General features: G+C 40.8%; 1 protein-coding gene across 6 annotated transcripts in view; it reads right to left on the reverse strand.

Annotated features, from left to right (window-relative positions):
* Positions 1-18041, reverse strand: part of SSBP2 (single stranded DNA binding protein 2) — a 919192-nt gene that overhangs the window by 104637 nt on the left and 796514 nt on the right. For all 6 annotated transcript variants that reach the window (XM_069224652.1, XM_069224643.1, XM_069224660.1 and 3 more), the window contains one exon: positions 7697-7732. In XM_069224652.1, coding sequence (XP_069080753.1) covers positions 7697-7732 — 36 coding nt within the window. The remainder of the gene's footprint in view (positions 1-7696; positions 7733-18041) is intronic.

An 18041-nucleotide genomic window follows, 5' to 3' on the forward strand; every position in this document is an offset into this window, starting at 1 on the left:
CTGTAGAAGAAGTGGCTCAGAATAATTAGGATTACAGTTTCTTGCCTTGTATGTGAGAATGTGTGTTGAGACAAATTTGGTTTGTTGATGTGAGTTTGGCATTAATACCAGCATGCAGCTACATTTTCTGCAGGCATAATCTAACTTTATTGAAAACCCCATGGCACTATCTAGAATGGCAGTCTTCTCTATATGAATATATTATCAATCTTTGTTAAATTATTATTTTATTATTTAGAAAAATACATAGCTAAGCTTACGTTAGCACGACTAGGTGGCAGTCAGCTTGGACTGACATTTGTTCATATCTGCTAAAAGAAATGTGCACTTTTATTTGTTGCAAAAGAGCGTTTCATGTGTATGTGTTTCTCTGTGGCCTTTTCCATTTCAGTGAAACAGAAGTCTAATCCTTGGCATTTGCATTGATAAATTGTTTTAATTTGTGTTCCGCTGGAGAAAGCCATGCCCAAGGTGTTCCCGTCTTAGTAACTTTTAAGTTTTGTTCAAGCCTTTCCTACATATCATTCATTAGTTAAACTGTCTATTGTATTATCTGTATTACATAAACGTCATCTGATTTCCTTCATTTTCTATGCACACCTCATTTTAACATGCAGCAGAAGTAGATATTTCTAGATGCATTTTACTGAATGCATTTTAAGAATTTGAATAGTCATTGGCCTACTAGAACGAAAAATTGCTCGTTCAACCCTATTATACCACATCTCATCGCTAAATGCGTGTGGCTTTTGTGTCTAAAACTCTCTAAAAGATGATGGTTTGTGACATGTGTCAGAATTTCCTTGCCTTACTAACTATGCAGTCTCTACACTAGCATGTTACTTGATTTATACTTGGTCTTTTCTGGCTCTTCTTTCAAGGTAGACTATATTGGTTCTATTTCTGAACTATACCTAGTTCTGGCTGTTTACTTTCTTCGGGAATGTGACCTTATGCTGATCATCTCACATTATTGGATTTTGATTTGCTAACCTTCTGTAATAGTTTTTAATTTTTAATAACCCAATAGCGTTTATCTTGGAACTCTGTCTCGCATACAGTTGTTTAATTGGCTTGGGCTTAGTCTTATGATGACACAGATAGTCCTGATTCTACACAGTGGCCCTCTTAATTACTTTAGAGTGTTGGTGTCTGAATGAACAGGAGAATCAGTAAACTCTTCCTCATTTGGAACTTGTGAGATTCCAGTACATACTGTCAAGTTTGACTTACTGGTACCTCTGGTCAGAGAATCACTTAAGTGATTTGGTATCATAGGTGTTTCTCCAGGACCCAAATAAAGTAAAAACATTCTGTTATTGCAATGTTTCTAATTGAACATTACTCCGGTAGCATCCCTAGGCATATGCAGCTTCTGCTCAAAATAACACTAATGCAACAAGGTACAAAAATGTTGCACACTATGTAGCAATTTACAAGCTAATCATGTACAAAAATGTCCCACGCTGTGTAGCATTTAACAAGCTGATCAGGTAGATCATTTACACAGAGGGTCCACTTCTAGCTCTCCAAGGTATGATTCATACATAACACATACATAACACATCGAGCCACTAATTTATGATAAACTAGTCAGAGCAAATCATACACTTCACCTAAATTCTAAATACATAAAATCAGTGCTATAACTCACTATGCTCTGTACTGCTCTTAAAATGTGCTCCATGAGACAGAGTTATGATTCACTAGGTATTATATTCCCATTATAAGGTAGTTCAGTTCACAAAGTGCTATTATTCACCAGCCGCTATATTATTTCTAGATGTTAGTACAATTCATTATTTTCCTAATTAAAAAACATAGTTCCCAAGGCATTACAAAATACTAGGTCCTTTACTTTCTCCTCGAGGTTAATATAGTAATTTGTAACAATCAAATTTTTCACTCGTATCCAATACAAACACCTCCTAGTTTTTATGTGTATTTTAATGTTTTGAAAATTAATACTCAATTTTATATTCTGATGATAATCGTTTGGGAAATTAAATTCCTTACCACCGAGTGGTAACTATTACTGATACATGCATATAACTTTCATTTCAGATGACTTCGGTGTATACTTAGTCAAAAGGACTGATATAATTCCCCGTCAGTTGATTATCTGATTAATATAATTTGCGTCAGAGGTTCTGTTAATTAAATGTACTACTGTAAAATATGTGTTTAATATATTACTTCTGATGGCTGGTAGGACTGCTAATAAGTGTTCGATTGCACTTATTCACTTAAGTCGGTACTGGATTCAAATGGTCATTGTCACCTGAAGTCAGGATTAACTGCTGGTTACAGTAAAGGGAGTGAAACTATTAACACACTTGAGCCATAAGCTATTCAATTAACCTGTCTATCAAGAAGAGAGATACATGATCATAACAAATAAAAGTTGACTGACAGAATTTCCCAATAAGGGATGTAGAATAGAATTTTACTTGTGTGTAGAGGTGTTGACCTCATATGGATAACCCATAGATTAATTTAAATAACCATTGCATTTGTGAATTAGAGGTCTATTATAGCACAACACATCTGTTTCGACTGCTTGTTATTCTTAGAAGAGAAAACATTCTTTGTCTATTTTTTAAGACCTATGATGTAATCACTCGTAGGGAAGCCTTATCTATTTTGTTCTCCATGGACATTTTTGATATTGCTGAGGCTATGCCTGATTAATTGGCTTAATTCAAAGGAAGTATTTTTAATGTGCAAGAATGAAATTAAGAATGTAACTGTCTTTCTTAGGATGTCTTGTTTTTGCTAAATTAAATTATCATTGTAATTATGTTTTTCAGGAAATTCTTTTAAGCTTAATGATTACTATTTTGTGGATATTTTTACAGCAACTCGTGTCATTTATCTACAGCTTCATACAGCCATTACTATGCTATGAAAATGTATACAGCGCATGTACACCCAAGGGTTCCTTGGCACTGTTACAACCAGGAAATAGCGAGCATGCAAGAGAGAAAGTGAGTGACTGGGTGGGGAATTCAGGCTAATCAAAAGCTTGCTGAAACAGCCAGGCCTTCAATACCTTCCTGAACCTCAGGAAATTAGGTTCCAGCCTGACTGAGGAAGAGGGATAGTTCCATAAGGCTGGGGCCAGGACCGAGAAGCTCCTGCCCCCTGCTTTTTGTTGCTTGAACCAAGGGATGCCGCCTAACTGGTTGGCCGTAGAAATCAAAGAGGTTAATGAGGAACATACCTCTTAATTCTGCTTGCTAAAAAGCTGGAGGCCTGGTCATGAATGGATTTGTAAATAATACAAGCTGTTTTAAAAAGAGCTCTCTGATGGGGAGACAGTGAAGCTTCATTAAGGCAGGTGATTTTTGTGCCTGTCTATGCAATTTACAGATTATCCTTGTTTCTGTTTTTTAAAGGATATGTAACTTGTTTAAAGAAGTTGTAGGGAGTTTGCATATTCTAACCAGGACCCATTTACTATTGCAATAACCACTTTCAAAGCAAGAGGAGCAACCTTCCTAATAGATTCCATTAGACAAAGCACTTTACCGTGACTACCTTAATCTGGGGGATCCTGGACAGCTGACTGTCCATCACAACACCAAGACACTTAGCAAAGGCCACTGGAACAGGAGGGGCACCAAGCTCCAAGGGCCAGTAGGTGCTGGCTCAAAGATCTGTACCTACTGATTCACTCTAGTCTGTGTATTTATCTTGACTGAATTCAAAATAGATTTTTAACCCCTTCTATGTGTGGGACGACTGGGAGCCGCCCGATACCACAGTGCTCATGTGCGTTGGAACGCTCCCAGTTGTCCATGCACACGGCAGAGGAAACACCTCTGGTGCAGGCTATAGAGGGATTTCCTTCTGCCAAAAAACAGCCTCGGGAGCTCAGGAATAGTTTCTCCAGCTCTCGAGGCTGTTTTTGGCTTTCAGAAAAATGACGATCAGCACGCATGGTGTGTGGACGTAATTTCACTGAAAACGAAAGTGAAAGGAGTCAATTGGCTCATTTCATTTTCTCTGCATCAGTGCTTGTGGGGCTCAGCACCCTGAGCACCGATCCAGACAGGAAAGGTATTGTTGGAAATCCCACTAGGCACCAGTGAGTATTATTATTTTATTTATTATAATAGAGGGGTGGGGGCTGCCCACAATCGGCAAGGCCATGCCCCACCCATATTAAATGGTGACAAGTTTTTCTGCCCCCCCAGGGGACCGAAGGGGCAATAGCCCCCAAACCTGCCCGCAGAAAGCCCAAAAGGCACCAGGGTTTCTTTTTTTTTTTTCCATACCTAGGGGTGGGGCTGCTCAAAATGGGCATTTTCAATGTCCCCACCCCCCAAACACAAACGTGCCCAGTTTATTCACCCCCCCTCCCCCAAGGAGCGGATGAGGATTATTACCCCCCGATCTAGGACTCAAAATCTACAGCTAGTCACATTGCAAAAAAAAAAAAAAAAAAAAACAATAGTCAGGTTTGTGTGGATAAATGTGATGTGTCCACGTTGCGTTTTGGGCCATTTCCTGTCGCAAGCACCAGGCCTACCCACACAAGTTGGGTATAATTTTTATCAGGACACTTAGGCGAGAGAATAGTAGAACAAGCGTTATTAACAATTGCCTTTCTCTGCATTTGCACCTTCCAAATGTAAGGCACTGTGTAAGAAAAAGTAATTTTGAGAAATGCCCTCTCCCTCTAAATCGCATGCTATATGGGTACCCCCAAATTCAGAGATGTGCAAAAAACACTGCTTCTAATCTCCAAATGTTTTGTGCCCATTTCATAAAATACACACATTTTCTTGAAACCTATTTTTCACTCTTTATATTTTACCAAATAAATTACTACATACCCAGTACACAATGACAAACCATTGCAAAGTGTAGCTCATTTATTGCTCTGGGATCCTAAGGTTCTTGGTGAAGCTACAAGTCCTATATATCCCCACAACCAGAAGGGTCCAGTGGATGTAACGGTATACTGCTCTCAAAGATCTGCCATACCTAGAGGTGGGGCCATAACTAGGGGTGGGGCCCCAACCCTAGGTATGGCAGATCTACACAAAAATAAGAATCTATACAAATGACCCCTTGCTGAATTCAGAATTTTGTATACTTTTCAAAAATGTAAAGCTTTCCGGGATCAACCATTGGTTTCACACCCACTTCTACCACTAACTGGAAGGAGGTTGAAAGCACAACAAAATAGGAAAAATGGTTTATGGCCCAGTAAAATGACAAAACTGTTGAAATATTTGGTTTTCCCATTCAAATCGGCCTGTTCATGAAAGCTGGTGATTTTAGCGTCACAAACCCTTCTTTAATGGCATTTGTGGGGGGAAAAACAAACGCTTTCTTCTGCAGCACTTTTTCCCCATTTTTCCCCAATAAAATAGAATTTTGCTGTATTTTGGACGCTTTCTCGGTCACCTCCAGGAAAATCCACAAACTCTGGGTACCTTTAGACTCCCCAGGATGTTGGGGGATAAAAAAGGGTGCAAATTTTAAATGGATTTGGCAAAAGGTTATGGGAGCCTAAGCGCGAACTACCCCAATTAGCCAAACAAAAAGCCTTAGTACAGAGAGGTGGTAAAGCCTAGCCACGAAACAGTTACATTTTCTTACTGGAATAGAAGCAAATAAACAGTTAAACATATTGGCAAATACATGAGTTACACTATCAGATCATGATAGAATTTTTACAGTCTTGACCTGCATACAGTATTTTGTGGAGTAGTCTGTATTTTGTTACATGCAAGGTTAGTAAACATACACAACAGCCCATCCTTTCACCCACTTCCCACCCAGTTCTTTTGTTCAGGGTATGGTGGGATCATAATTGTGCGAATCCTTGCCCATCTATCTCTGTTTTCCCTCCAATAGTCCCATATTTGTTTACATTTCCAAGGGCACACCCTTGCCTTGTATATAGATTCTTCCGCATTCATAAACCAGTTCATATTTTGTGCCACCTCTCCACTGTTGGCAGACACTAATTTCCCCATGAATGGATTACATCTTGCTTTGCCACCATCAGGGATGTATTACAAAAGAGGAGATCATATTTTGAAAGGTCTGTCCTCTCCAGATGCCCTGGAGGGCCCCTTGCTGTGTGACAACTATCTCAGTTACCACACTCCTTGAGAGGCTGTTCTGTACCCAGTCCCAAAAGGACCTGATACCCGATCATAATATGTGAATGTGTGGAGCAATTACCTCTGTTGCATGCAGTAACAGACATATTTTGGTAGTGAGTCTTCCAATTCTGTACTGTCTCGTCCTTGTGAAGTATGACCCACAGAGGATCTTAAGTTGTACCAACTAAAGCCCGCCCTGATTGGTGCAATTCATGGGTAGTGACACGACTCAGACCAGTCATCTTCTTCAAGCTAAAATGTATTTTTAACATGCATTTCTAGAAGATCATTTTTTAAAATAAAAAATAAGTAATTTAAAAGATGGCTGCAGGAGGGACATATAGGTAACAAAAGGGATCCAGAAATGCTGAGATATGAAGGTCAAGAGTATGGTAGCAGTGAGTAACTGCTTGTAAGCAAAGAGCAGAATCACATAACTGGACAAAGAGCCACACCATACATAAGCTAAATATGGATGGAAACCTCATCTATACACTGCTTTCACTTACACTAATGAAATCGATTATGTTGTTTCGGAAGCTTGATTAAAGAGGTGATTACCTCCTTCGAACCCAACAGTGACATTAAAATATTTGTATTTGCTGTCCAGGAGACTAGTGGTCCAGTACTAGGGAGCCTCGATGTTTTACAAAAGATAAGCCATATATTCACTCTTCACCTTAGCATCTTCAATAGTATAACTGTCTCCTATCTTGCCTTGGCGGAGGTGACAAATTTGTAACTTGCTGTCCTTGAGTGTTACACACAGGGATGACAAGTACTCTACAACATCTGTAAACGATAACTATTTTGAATAGCCTTTCTCCATATAGTCATGCTTATTCTTTTAATCTTCATACCTGCACAGCGTCTTTTACCTGGGTGGGTGATTGTGCATAAATACTTCCAAGGTCCAGTTCCAAGATATTTGAAACAACAATTAGTACCGTATGGCACATTGAGGAAGTTGAGATCAGTGGAAAAAGCAGCATGCGCTCCTTAAGAGTATCAGGAAAAAGTCTGGTGGGAACGCCTTGTCAATTATTGTGCCTAGTCTCCTTTGGAGGACGTGCAATCTTGATTAACTTAAGCTCTTCGGGGTGGCGTAAAGATACCCGTTTTAAGCATTGAATATGGGTGTTTAGCTGTCATGTTACTTACTTTTTAATAGCATTATAAAGGCCAATGATGGTCAGTGGGACATGCTTTCATTTCAGGACCCTCTCTCCTCAAGATTTAAAAATTAAATTGTATCAAATAATTCAGTGGAGCCTCACAGTATTAAAGAAATAGGATTTGTTTTTGTTTGAATGCAAGTGTGTGCTGGCTGTGGAAACATATGTCGAAGAAAAAAACTGTACTTAGAACAACTATGACCAGACTGTTAATAGGTTTACTAATAAATATGAACATATGCACAGTAAATGGCAGACAAAGTGAGCGAACACAAATCAAATGCTCTATTCTGAGCCAATACACAAGGGCCCCTCTTAACATCTGGACAACTCTTTCCTGAGCTAAATCAAATGCAACATCAATTCTAACAAGCAAACAAAGCCAAATGTACTTACTACGTAGTTCCCAGGGGAGGCTGAAGAATAGGGTATCTGAAATAAAGGCATAACAAGATTGTTTGTTTCTGATGGAACTGTGAATGATTACATTTCTGGTGTAGTTGTATAGGTCTTCTGTTAACATCTGTGGAAAGCAGCAGCATAAAGTAAAACCTCTCAACTGAAAGCTGTCAACAAACAATCGTGCTTCTGAACAGACAACGGAGCTATGCCACAGGCTTAGACAAACTGTGCTCCCCACCCACTACGCGAGCGCATCACATGTGGGGGCAGTCAGTATACATACAGCTCATATTATAATAACCACAACTCAACCTTGAGGCTGTGACCATGCCACCCATTTAGTCCCATGTTGCCCCCTGCTTATCTTATCGAGGGTTAATACCAAGCTCTAACAATGCGCTGCAATAACGATCAATCACTATAATATCCAGGTGTGCCATCTCCTGCCACCTCAGATTAAATCATCATATAGTTATAACAGTGTTCAAATACATTCATTCAAATCAAATACATACGTTCAGATCGAGCATCAACTTCATTGACACCTCACTTAAAGTTGTGAATTATCAGGACAGGGGTCTATGGGATGAAATTTAACTTGGGTGTAGCATGGCAGGAGACCATGCATTTTTGTTTGTTGGGAAAAACAGGGCAGACGGGGTGTAAAAGAGCTAGATAAGAGCTTACTGACCAACACAATATTTTTTCAGCGGGTGAGCACTGGAAAAATGTGAGGAAGTGGGAATAAGGCGTCGATAAACAGGTATGATTTCAGATATAAAGGTTTTCATGCAACTCTTTCACCTTACTCTCACAGCTGCAGGTAAAATAGAACTAATTATGCCAAGTGCCATGCATAGCCTCTACTGTGTGTGCCCTCACTAGCAACAACCATATGATCTCCACATCAGTTAGCCGACCTTTAAGCAACAACGGCTCACTGGAGTAAATCTCCTTCATCGCCGACACATTATCCATGTTTATAACTGCAGCATGTACGACAGGCCTATTTTAAAAAAATAAAAAATTTACATTTTTATATCAACCATTTTGAACCAGATCTTTTGAGAAAAATAACAGGGACTGAGAAAAAAAACTTAGAATATTTTGTGTACTACACTGAAAGTTGAATCGGGTAAAGTTAGAGAAAACAAAAGCTGAATGCAATGTTGAGAAGAAATAATTTTCAAAAATTTAGGATTTGACTAAAGAGGTTCAGATAATCAACCAGCAAAAACTGAACAGCAGCTTTTAAGCTTGTCTCTCATGCTGGAGCTGTTGGCTTTTCTAGATTCAAGATTCAAGGTCGCTGAATGGGTTTGCCCTCGAGACCCTTTTCCTTTCAGAATTAACCAACATCTCCAAGTATCTTCAATGTTAGATTGCGGGAATTTCAAATTGTCCCCACTGTGCGCTCTTGCCTTTATTGGCAAGCTCTGTGTGGTCATCAGGCTGATTAAGATTGCTTTGCTTGGTTCAGGAATTGCTGAAGGGTGGGATTTTATTATGAGATAGGTTAGGTTGTCAACGCCCTTGCTTCTTTTAAGTCCTAACTCTTATGATAAACCATGTGTCTCTCTTTCGGATTTCCTTGTAGGAAGGACAGCAGTAGGAAATAGACAACAGATTCTTTGTCGCATACAGGAGATCCCGAGCTAGTCCAGAAATACATCTATCACATGGGTGAGAAAACAAATGCAGCTTCGAGACAGTTAGTAACCTCTGGCTGCATCATATTGAGGCATTAAAGTATGTGGCTAGCTTGCCCACTCCAATGAATGTATATGTCCACTCCACGGCTCTCAGAGGAGTGATATACTTGGAGATTCAGTAATGCTCTTGGATTCCGGAGTGCCCAGAGTGGAGCATAAGACTGGTTTAGCAGCATATTGTGTCCTGCTTGCCTAGCAGTGTCAACTGGTGGTGGATTGTCACTGTCTGACTACGGGTGACTTTTCTTTCCTATATACTGCTTCCCTTGAAGCTTAGTTACAAAGATTTACTCAAATAAGCAGCATAAGCAGTACACTGCGTGCACTTTCATGGCATCAAGTAAGTTTGGTTTCCAGGGAGGAGAGCGAGTGAAACTCAGAAGGCCCAGCAATTCTTCCAGAACTTGTACAGCAAGATGGGGTCGCAGGGATAGTTAAATACTATGCATTTAATGTAGGTGTTAATGTATAACTGCTTTACTAAAACAAAAGTCTCACAGTTCCTAGCAGTTCCTGTTTGCTGTTGTCCCAATCGGAACATTGAGCCCGTAGACCTCAGACAAACAAGCGTGCCATAGAAACGCTGGAGTGACCAGGAGTACGACCGTCCTGAGGCAATGAGATACTATAAACCGCAAAGATACAAAACACTCAAAGTAAACTATGTTTGTACAAGAATTGTAACTGTTTTAAAGAGGGCCACCTGAGATGCTGGCAATAAATAACTTAATTCCTTATCTCGGGGTCAGTTTGGAGAGTGCAATTCTTTCCTTTTTTTAGTATGCCAGCACCTTCAATTTATACACTTTGGGGCGAGACAGTTTTATTGTTGTTAATGTTACCAAACATACCAAATTACATGGTCTTCAGAGCTTCACCACTAATCCCAAGGCTAGGTTTATAGTCAGAGAAGGGTAGTGGGTTGGCTTAGCATAGGGATACCATCAAGAACGTTTGGGATGGTTTCTGTAGAGTCAGAAAAAAACAAATATGCTTTAGACTTTGTCCATGACCGGTAGCACGTGATGCACAATATGCAAAAATTATCCTTTGCAGAAAACATCTAATAAACGTGCTGTGTTCTCCAGGGAAACCAGCCCTCCCTAGTTTTAAAGGCCTGCCAAAAAGGTAAAAAGCAAGGGACAGAAAAAAAGGCCATGTCCACAAACAAAATAAGCATAAGCAAAGCCAACAGGTTTGGTAATGGCTGTCAGCCTCCTGGCTTTGTCAATGCAACATTTATAATAGTTTTTGTAAAAGAGTATTTTGAGGAGCTATTGGGCGCTTGCCAATATAAAAAATAAACTGTCTAAAAGCAAAAATATTTTCTTGACTAAGAGAACAACTTTGTGGGGTCGTGCTCTTGGTGGAACACCAGGATGCAGTAATTCACACTGAAGTTAGCCAATGGCTGATCCACTGCCCCATGCTCTAGGCTGTAGTGGGCGGAAGAAAAATATTAGCAACAAAAGAGGCCAATGGATAAAAGGGCTGGCTGAAACCCCCTATAAGTAAGTAAATTATACATATACGTTTTAGTACAATCAAGAGTTATTCTCCAAAGCCAGACCTAAAAAGGCAATGGCCACAAAAATAAAGTGGCCACAAAAATAAAGGCAATCCATGTGAAATACCTATTCTGCCAAATTAATCACCAATATGGCAAAATAAAATAATTGTTTCACACGTTTGTCCTACAGAGTCAGCCAGAAACCAGGAACAGGGTTCTCAATAGGCTTTGGCACCAATATGTTTCTCATCCACTGACCACCTACACTTTTAGGGCTTCAAAAAATGGTTTCCATTTTTTTCAAGCAGCCAGCCAAGTTCCCCAAACTTTTTTTTATTCTTATCATCATTGTTTGTTTTAAATAACATTTTGTGAAGACTGCAATAACATGTCGTTTTGTGAAACTTTATGCCTGTGAGAGGGTTCACCCCTGCAGGGCTGACCAATATCCCACCCACCTACGACACCGCTCACTGCTGCTACACAGTGATGGCATCAAACAACAGGGTACTTACTACAATGGTACAAAAATAATTTTCTTTCCATTTGAAATCTTTCTTCTTAGTGATCGTGTTTTCACAAGTAGATGTAAGAATGCAGTGTCCAACTATATTGAGCTGGTTAAGAACTACCTCCATCAGAATGTATGTGATTTACCATCCACTGGGTCAAAACAACTCAGTCATCAAGGAATACATGGATCTCTTCACCTCTCAACTTATCAGCTCAGACAACAATATCTTCCTTGGTGACTTCAACATCCACAGAGTAGGCAAGGGTAACAGTTATGGAGACACTTTACATCCTTTCTCAAAGAGAATGATCACAACAACACTACCATAAACCCACAAACCACAAAGACGCTATTCTGGACCTGATAATCTCCAATTATCCCACCCCACAGACATATGACCCCATTCCAGTCGACTGGTCTGACCACATGCAGATCTTGTTCTTGTTATCTGGCTCTCACACTTAAACAGCCCGGAAATCCAAGAAAGAGAAAATATGGTTCAGGGACACATTCAACATTGACAAAGAAGCCATGGCCCTTCCTACCCTAATTTCGATTACAACTCATCTTGATATTAATGAGGCCACTGACAAGTACAACTCCTGCATGGAATCCCTTAATGACAAAAGTGCGACCCTAAAGTACAAATTATCCAGACCAAAACCTTCTAGTCCTTGGTTCATAAAAGAACTTTAAGAAGAAAGAACGATTATCAGAAAATGTGAGAAAGAATGGAGACTCACCAATTTTTGATACAGTTTCACAAAGTAAGAAAACAATTCAAAGACCAAATCCTCAGAGCTAAATCCTCCCATATCAGAGCCGTTGTGAATTCTGCAAAGAGCAGACCGAGCGCTATTCAAGTCCATACTGCAGACTAAAAACCACTTCAGCTCTCAAGTCATCAGTGGTCTGCTGTAAAAACTTTGTGGATTTCTTTGAAAAAAAAAGTTAGACACATTAATATCTTGCTATGGACCAACAACTTCCTAGAAACTGTTGAGATTTTACCACGCAAGGCGCTGCCAATGGTGGTCATCTTTCGCCCAAATTTCTGAACATGACTGACAGCTAACGATCTCAAAATTAAGACCTGCAAACCACCCTCCGATTATTCCAGGTTCTATTGGCAAATCTCTTGCCACACACCTACTCCCCATATGGACCACTATGGTCAACCCCGCTCTCAAACAGGGCCTGTTTCAAGAACGACTAAAAGTGGGTTCAAGTCTCTCCTGTCTTGAAAAAAACAATCTCTCAATCCATAAAACATGAACTACCACCACCAAATCTCTACTCTCCCATTTTTAGGCAAAGTCAAAAAAGTTGCGTAGCGTCCCAACTCACTTCACACATCCAAACAAACAACCTCCTAGACACTCTCCAAGCAGGTTTCTGCCAGGATCACAGTACAGAAACTGTGATCCTCTAAACAGTCAAGGACTCCCTTGGAATCCTCAACTCCAGTAATTCATGCCTCCTGGATTTATCCACTGCATTTGACACCGTCAATCATCTGAACCTTCTTCGCACTCTGGAACAACTAATGGGATGTGGAGGCAGTCCTCAATTGGTTCTCATACCTAACCAACCGTTGCCAAAAGGTGAAAACGGATAACTCTTACTTGAGACCAGTCAGCTTACATCAAGGGGTCCATCAAGGCTCAAACCCCTACCCAACCCTCTTGAACCGCTACCTAGAGCCCCTATGTGTGATTCTCAGAAACTCTGGTATTCTCTTTAAACTCTACACCAAAGAAACACAAATATACTTGAAGATTTCATCCCAAGAAGACATTGCCCTATTGTCAAACATGCTCCTAAGGATTCAAAATTGGATGTCCACCCATCATTTAAAACTCAACCCAACTAAAACAGACTTTCTTTTGAATTCACCTGTGAAAGCAAAAACTCCAATATAAGAATAGATGGCTAACCTTCAGGCCCTGGATGGCTTCCCTGCCATTGTTCAGAGTGTCAGATCATTTGGCATCACCCTTGACAAGCATCTCAATCTTCACAGTCACATTCCAGCCATGGCCAAAAGTGCACAACACCAACAAAGACAACTTTGGGGCATCAGCCAACTGATTCCAGAACAAGACCTCAAAACAGTGGTGCAGTCTCTCATTCTATCCAGACTAGATCATGGAATTGCCCTTCTCTCAGGCATCTTCAAAGTTCATCGAGGCCCACTGAGAGCACCACTACATACAGCAACATGCTTCATTTTGGGTTTCAAGAAATGTGACCACATTGCTCCTTTCCTGCTAACCCTCCCATGGCTTCCCATTGAAATGTGGGCCCAATTCAAAACCGCCTGCATGACCCACAGAGCACCCCCTCTCTGAACGAGAAGCTTTAAATCTTTGGAGCAAATAGGGGTTCAAGAAATGCCCAACTCCTGGTCCTGAAACCCCTCCACTCTCAGTCGAGAACGATACATGAACCAGTCATCCTCTGGTAGTGTCAGAAGAATCTTGAACTCCCTGCCAATCCAATCCTCTGCCTAACCACCAGCCTAGTCACCTTTAAAAAAGGGCCTAAAGCTCTTCCTATATGACAGACACCATGGTCAATCACTCCAACTAGACTTAAGTTTTCTGTTCACCAGGATCTGAACTATCTTGGTTATATGACCTTACTATCTAAATCAATGCTTTAACTGTGTACGACTTTTGACCAAATGCTGTAATTGTCTCATGTGGTAACTTCTGCACGCATTTACCAATTTAAACACTAACTGTAACCCGCTGTAATCCATGTATCCTGTTACTGTTGTAAACAGCTCTGATGCCTTTGGGCCAAGTCAGTGTTATATAAATTTGCAAAAATAAATAAATATAATAATGGCCCTGAGAGGCCCTATATTTCTCTACTGTTGAAGACCGAGAAAAAGGTCTGTGGCACCCTTTGAAAGTGGAAGTGACTCCGCTATGAAGGCTCATTCTCTAGAGCTAGAGCCTATGGCCGTCTCTCACTGCTGCTGCACAGCCCTGTCACTCCTGCTATGGATATAACCTTATAAAAACGATAGAAGTAGTATAATGTGATTAGAAGCAGACCACAGTGCTTCTGTCATATACAGGGTTATCTTTTGCAATGCAAAATATACTACTTCTATTATGCCGCCACCACTACAGGGAGTGCAGAATTATTAGGCAAATGAGTATTTTGACCACATCATCCTCTTTATGCATGTTGTCTTACTCCAAGCTGTATAGGCTCGAAAGCCGACTACCAATTAAGCATATTAGGTGATGTGCATCTCTGTAATGAGAAGGGGTGTGGTCTAATGACATCAACACCCTATATCAGGTGTGCATAATTATTAGGCAACTTCCTTTCCTTTGGCAAAATGGGTCAAAAGAAGGACTTGACAGGCTCAGAAAAGTCAAAAATAGTGAGATATCTTGCAGAGGGATGCAGCACTCTTAAAATTGCAAAGCTTCTGAAGCGTGATCATCGAACAATCAAGCGTTTCATTCAAAATAGTCAACAGGGTCGCAAGAAGCGTGTGGAAAAACCAAGGCGCAAAATAACTGCCCATGAACTGAGAAAAGTCAAGCGTGCAGCTGCCACGATGCCACTTGCCACCAGTTTGGCCATATTTCAGAGCTGCAACATCACTGGAGTGCCCAAAAGCACAAGGTGTGCAATACTCAGAGACATGGCCAAGGTAAGAAAGGATGAAAGACGACCACCACTGAACAAGACACACAAGCTGAAACGTCAAGACTGGGCCAATAAATATCTCAAGACTGATTTTTCTAAGGTTTTATGGACTGATGAAATGAGAGTGAGTCTTGATGGGCCAGATGGATGGGCCCGTGGCTGGATTGGTAAAGGGCAGAGAGCTCCAGTCCGACTCAGACGCCAGCAAGGTGGAGGTGGAGTACTGGTTTGGGCTGGTATCATCAAAGATGAGCTTGTGGGGCCTTTTCGGGTTGAGGATGGAGTCAAGCTCAACTCCCAGTCCTACTGCCTGTTCCTGGAAGACACCTTCTTCAAGCAGTGGTACAGGAAGAAGTCTGCATCCTTCAAGAAAAACATGATTTTCATGCAGGACAATGCTCCATCACACGCGTCCAAGTACTCCACAGCGTGGCTGGCAAGAAAGGGTATAAAAGAAGGAAATCTAATGACATGGCCTCCTTGTTCACCTGATCTGAACCCCATTGAGAACCTGTGGTTCATCATCAAATGTGAGATTTACAAGGAGGGAAAACAGTACACCTCTCTGAACAGTGTCTGGGAGGCTGTGGTTGCTGCTGCACGCAATGTTGATGGTGAACAGATCAAAACACTGACAGAATCCATGGATGGCAGGCTTTTGAGTGTCCTTGCAAAGAAAGGTGGCTATATTGGTCACTGATTTGTTTTTGTTTTGTTTTTGAATGTCAGAAATGTATATTTGTGAATGTTGAGATGTTATATTGGTTTCACTGGTAATAATAAATAATTGAAATGGGTATATATTTTTTTTTTGTTAAGTTGCCTAATAATTATGCACAGTAATAGTCACCTGCACACACAGATATCCCCCTAACATAGCTAAAACTAAAAACAAACAAAAAACTACTTCCAAAAATATTCAGCTTTGATATTAATTAGTTTTTTGGGTTCATTGAGAACATGGTTGTTGTTCAATAATAAAATTAATCCTCAAAAATACAACTTGCCTAATAATTCTGCACTCCCTGTATAGTAATATCTGTTTTCTGCGATGGAACGTATGATGCCCTGAAATGTGGAGAAATAACTGTTACACACTGAGGAAACATTTTCTTCCCTGTAGGGCAAAATGTGTGGAACCAAAAAAAACCGGACATTTGGAGGTTAGTTCAGATGCTCTCCCGAGGATTCAGATGATTTGAGGAACCACAAATTAGAGAAATCCCGGCGGGAGGTGGCGGAACCTGGGCCGAGGGGCCTTCCAGCTTCGAACGGTGACGAGTAAAGAGACACCGACAGTCTGTGGGATCCCGGCAGGCCTGGTACGATAAGTTGCCGCAGGGGATTGGAGGCGGAGAGCGAAGGGGGAGGCCAAACGGAAGCCAGCAAGATCCCAGAACTCGGCCCAGCCTGAGTAGAGCGGGAAGGGAGGAATCGTGTAGGAGGCCGAAGTAAAGCCGGCCTATTGCCCAGATCTGGGAGGTGGTCCTCCCCGGGTGCCAGATGTCCCCCAAGAATCGCCATAAAGGTAAAATAATGGACAATATGACACCCGCTGAACGCAAGAAGGGAGAGCCGCTGGACCTGCCCCAACTTAGAGTGCAGGACACCTTAGATAAGATCCTAGGTGCAATTGAGGACACTAAAACTACTCTACAACGTGATATCAACCAGGTTGCAGTTGAAGTTGGCCTGCTGAGGGCGGACCACCACAAGTTAGTGGATAGAGTAAAAGACACAGAGAATGTCTTGGCTGAAATTGCACCGCAACAAAAAGACCTAAAAGCCGAGGTGACTTGCCTAACAGATAGGGTTGCGCGCCTAGAGCAAAGAGCAGAGGACGCGGAAGGCAGAAGCCGCAGAAACAACGTGCGAGTGGTGTGAACATGTTGAAGTTTCTAGAGGAATGGTTACGTACGGTCGTGGCCCCGGAGTGCCTGACTCCTTGTGCTATTAGATCCCTCCACCTGTATATTTAGAGCCAAAAATGACAAATGAATCTTTAGAAGTGAGCTAGAATTTGAGAGCAACCGTGATTGATCGTTTGGCAATTTTTAAAAATTGTGAGTGGGCCTGGCTATTGTTTGCCATAATTTAAAAAAAATAACCTGGGTGGCCTTGAAGTCCAAAAGTAAAAAAAAAAAAAAAAAAAAAGAACAAGGCGTAAAATAATGAACGGCAAACGAGAATTAGAAACATTTTGAAAAAAACAAACTATGTAATATTAATTCACTTTAAATCCAAATACTTGAGGGTTAGGTCTCTATCTCACTGACACTTCCTTATATAAGATAGGCAGGCAAACAGTTGGTAAAGTCAGGGAGGACAGTAAGCTGCTGCATGCAAGGCCTAAATTATAAACAGGCATTGGCAAAGCATATATCTGATAGAATGAGTTGTTTCGCATGGCTGATGCATAAAAAAGAAAAGAAATAAAGAGGCATACTTGTGTACATATATAGATGGGCTTTGAATCAGCTGTCTTCATCCACTGGTCTGTTAAACAGTCATTGACATTTTGCTTCCAACCACCACTGCATACAGAATGGGAAATAGGTCAGGGCACTTTAGCCCTTGGCTCTTTTATACTGTGAAAGACAGCATTTTGCCTGCTCACTTGAGGGCATCTGTATAAAAGAAGTGCACTTCAGTGCTGGGAAAGGCGGGCCAATCTCTCCATGTGTTTCTTTTTTTATTTACTTTTTACTTCTAAACTTTTAATTTCTTATTATGCTTGCAAAAAAAAAAACACATTAAAACTTACATGCTTGCCAAGGCCAAACCTATCAGCTTTGATTAGGGTTGTGAAAGAAGTAATGGTATTCACATTTTTAGGCCCTTCAAAAGCTGCAATTTGCACATTTCTGATGCAGGCTGCAGTACCTTAGCCTGTTACTTGAAATGCCTCAACTTAGACACAAGTGCTAT

The sequence above is a fragment of the Pleurodeles waltl genome, chromosome 1_1 (assembly GCF_031143425.1).
Source record: "Pleurodeles waltl isolate 20211129_DDA chromosome 1_1, aPleWal1.hap1.20221129, whole genome shotgun sequence".
NCBI classification, from domain to species: Eukaryota; Metazoa; Chordata; class Amphibia; order Caudata; family Salamandridae; genus Pleurodeles; species Pleurodeles waltl.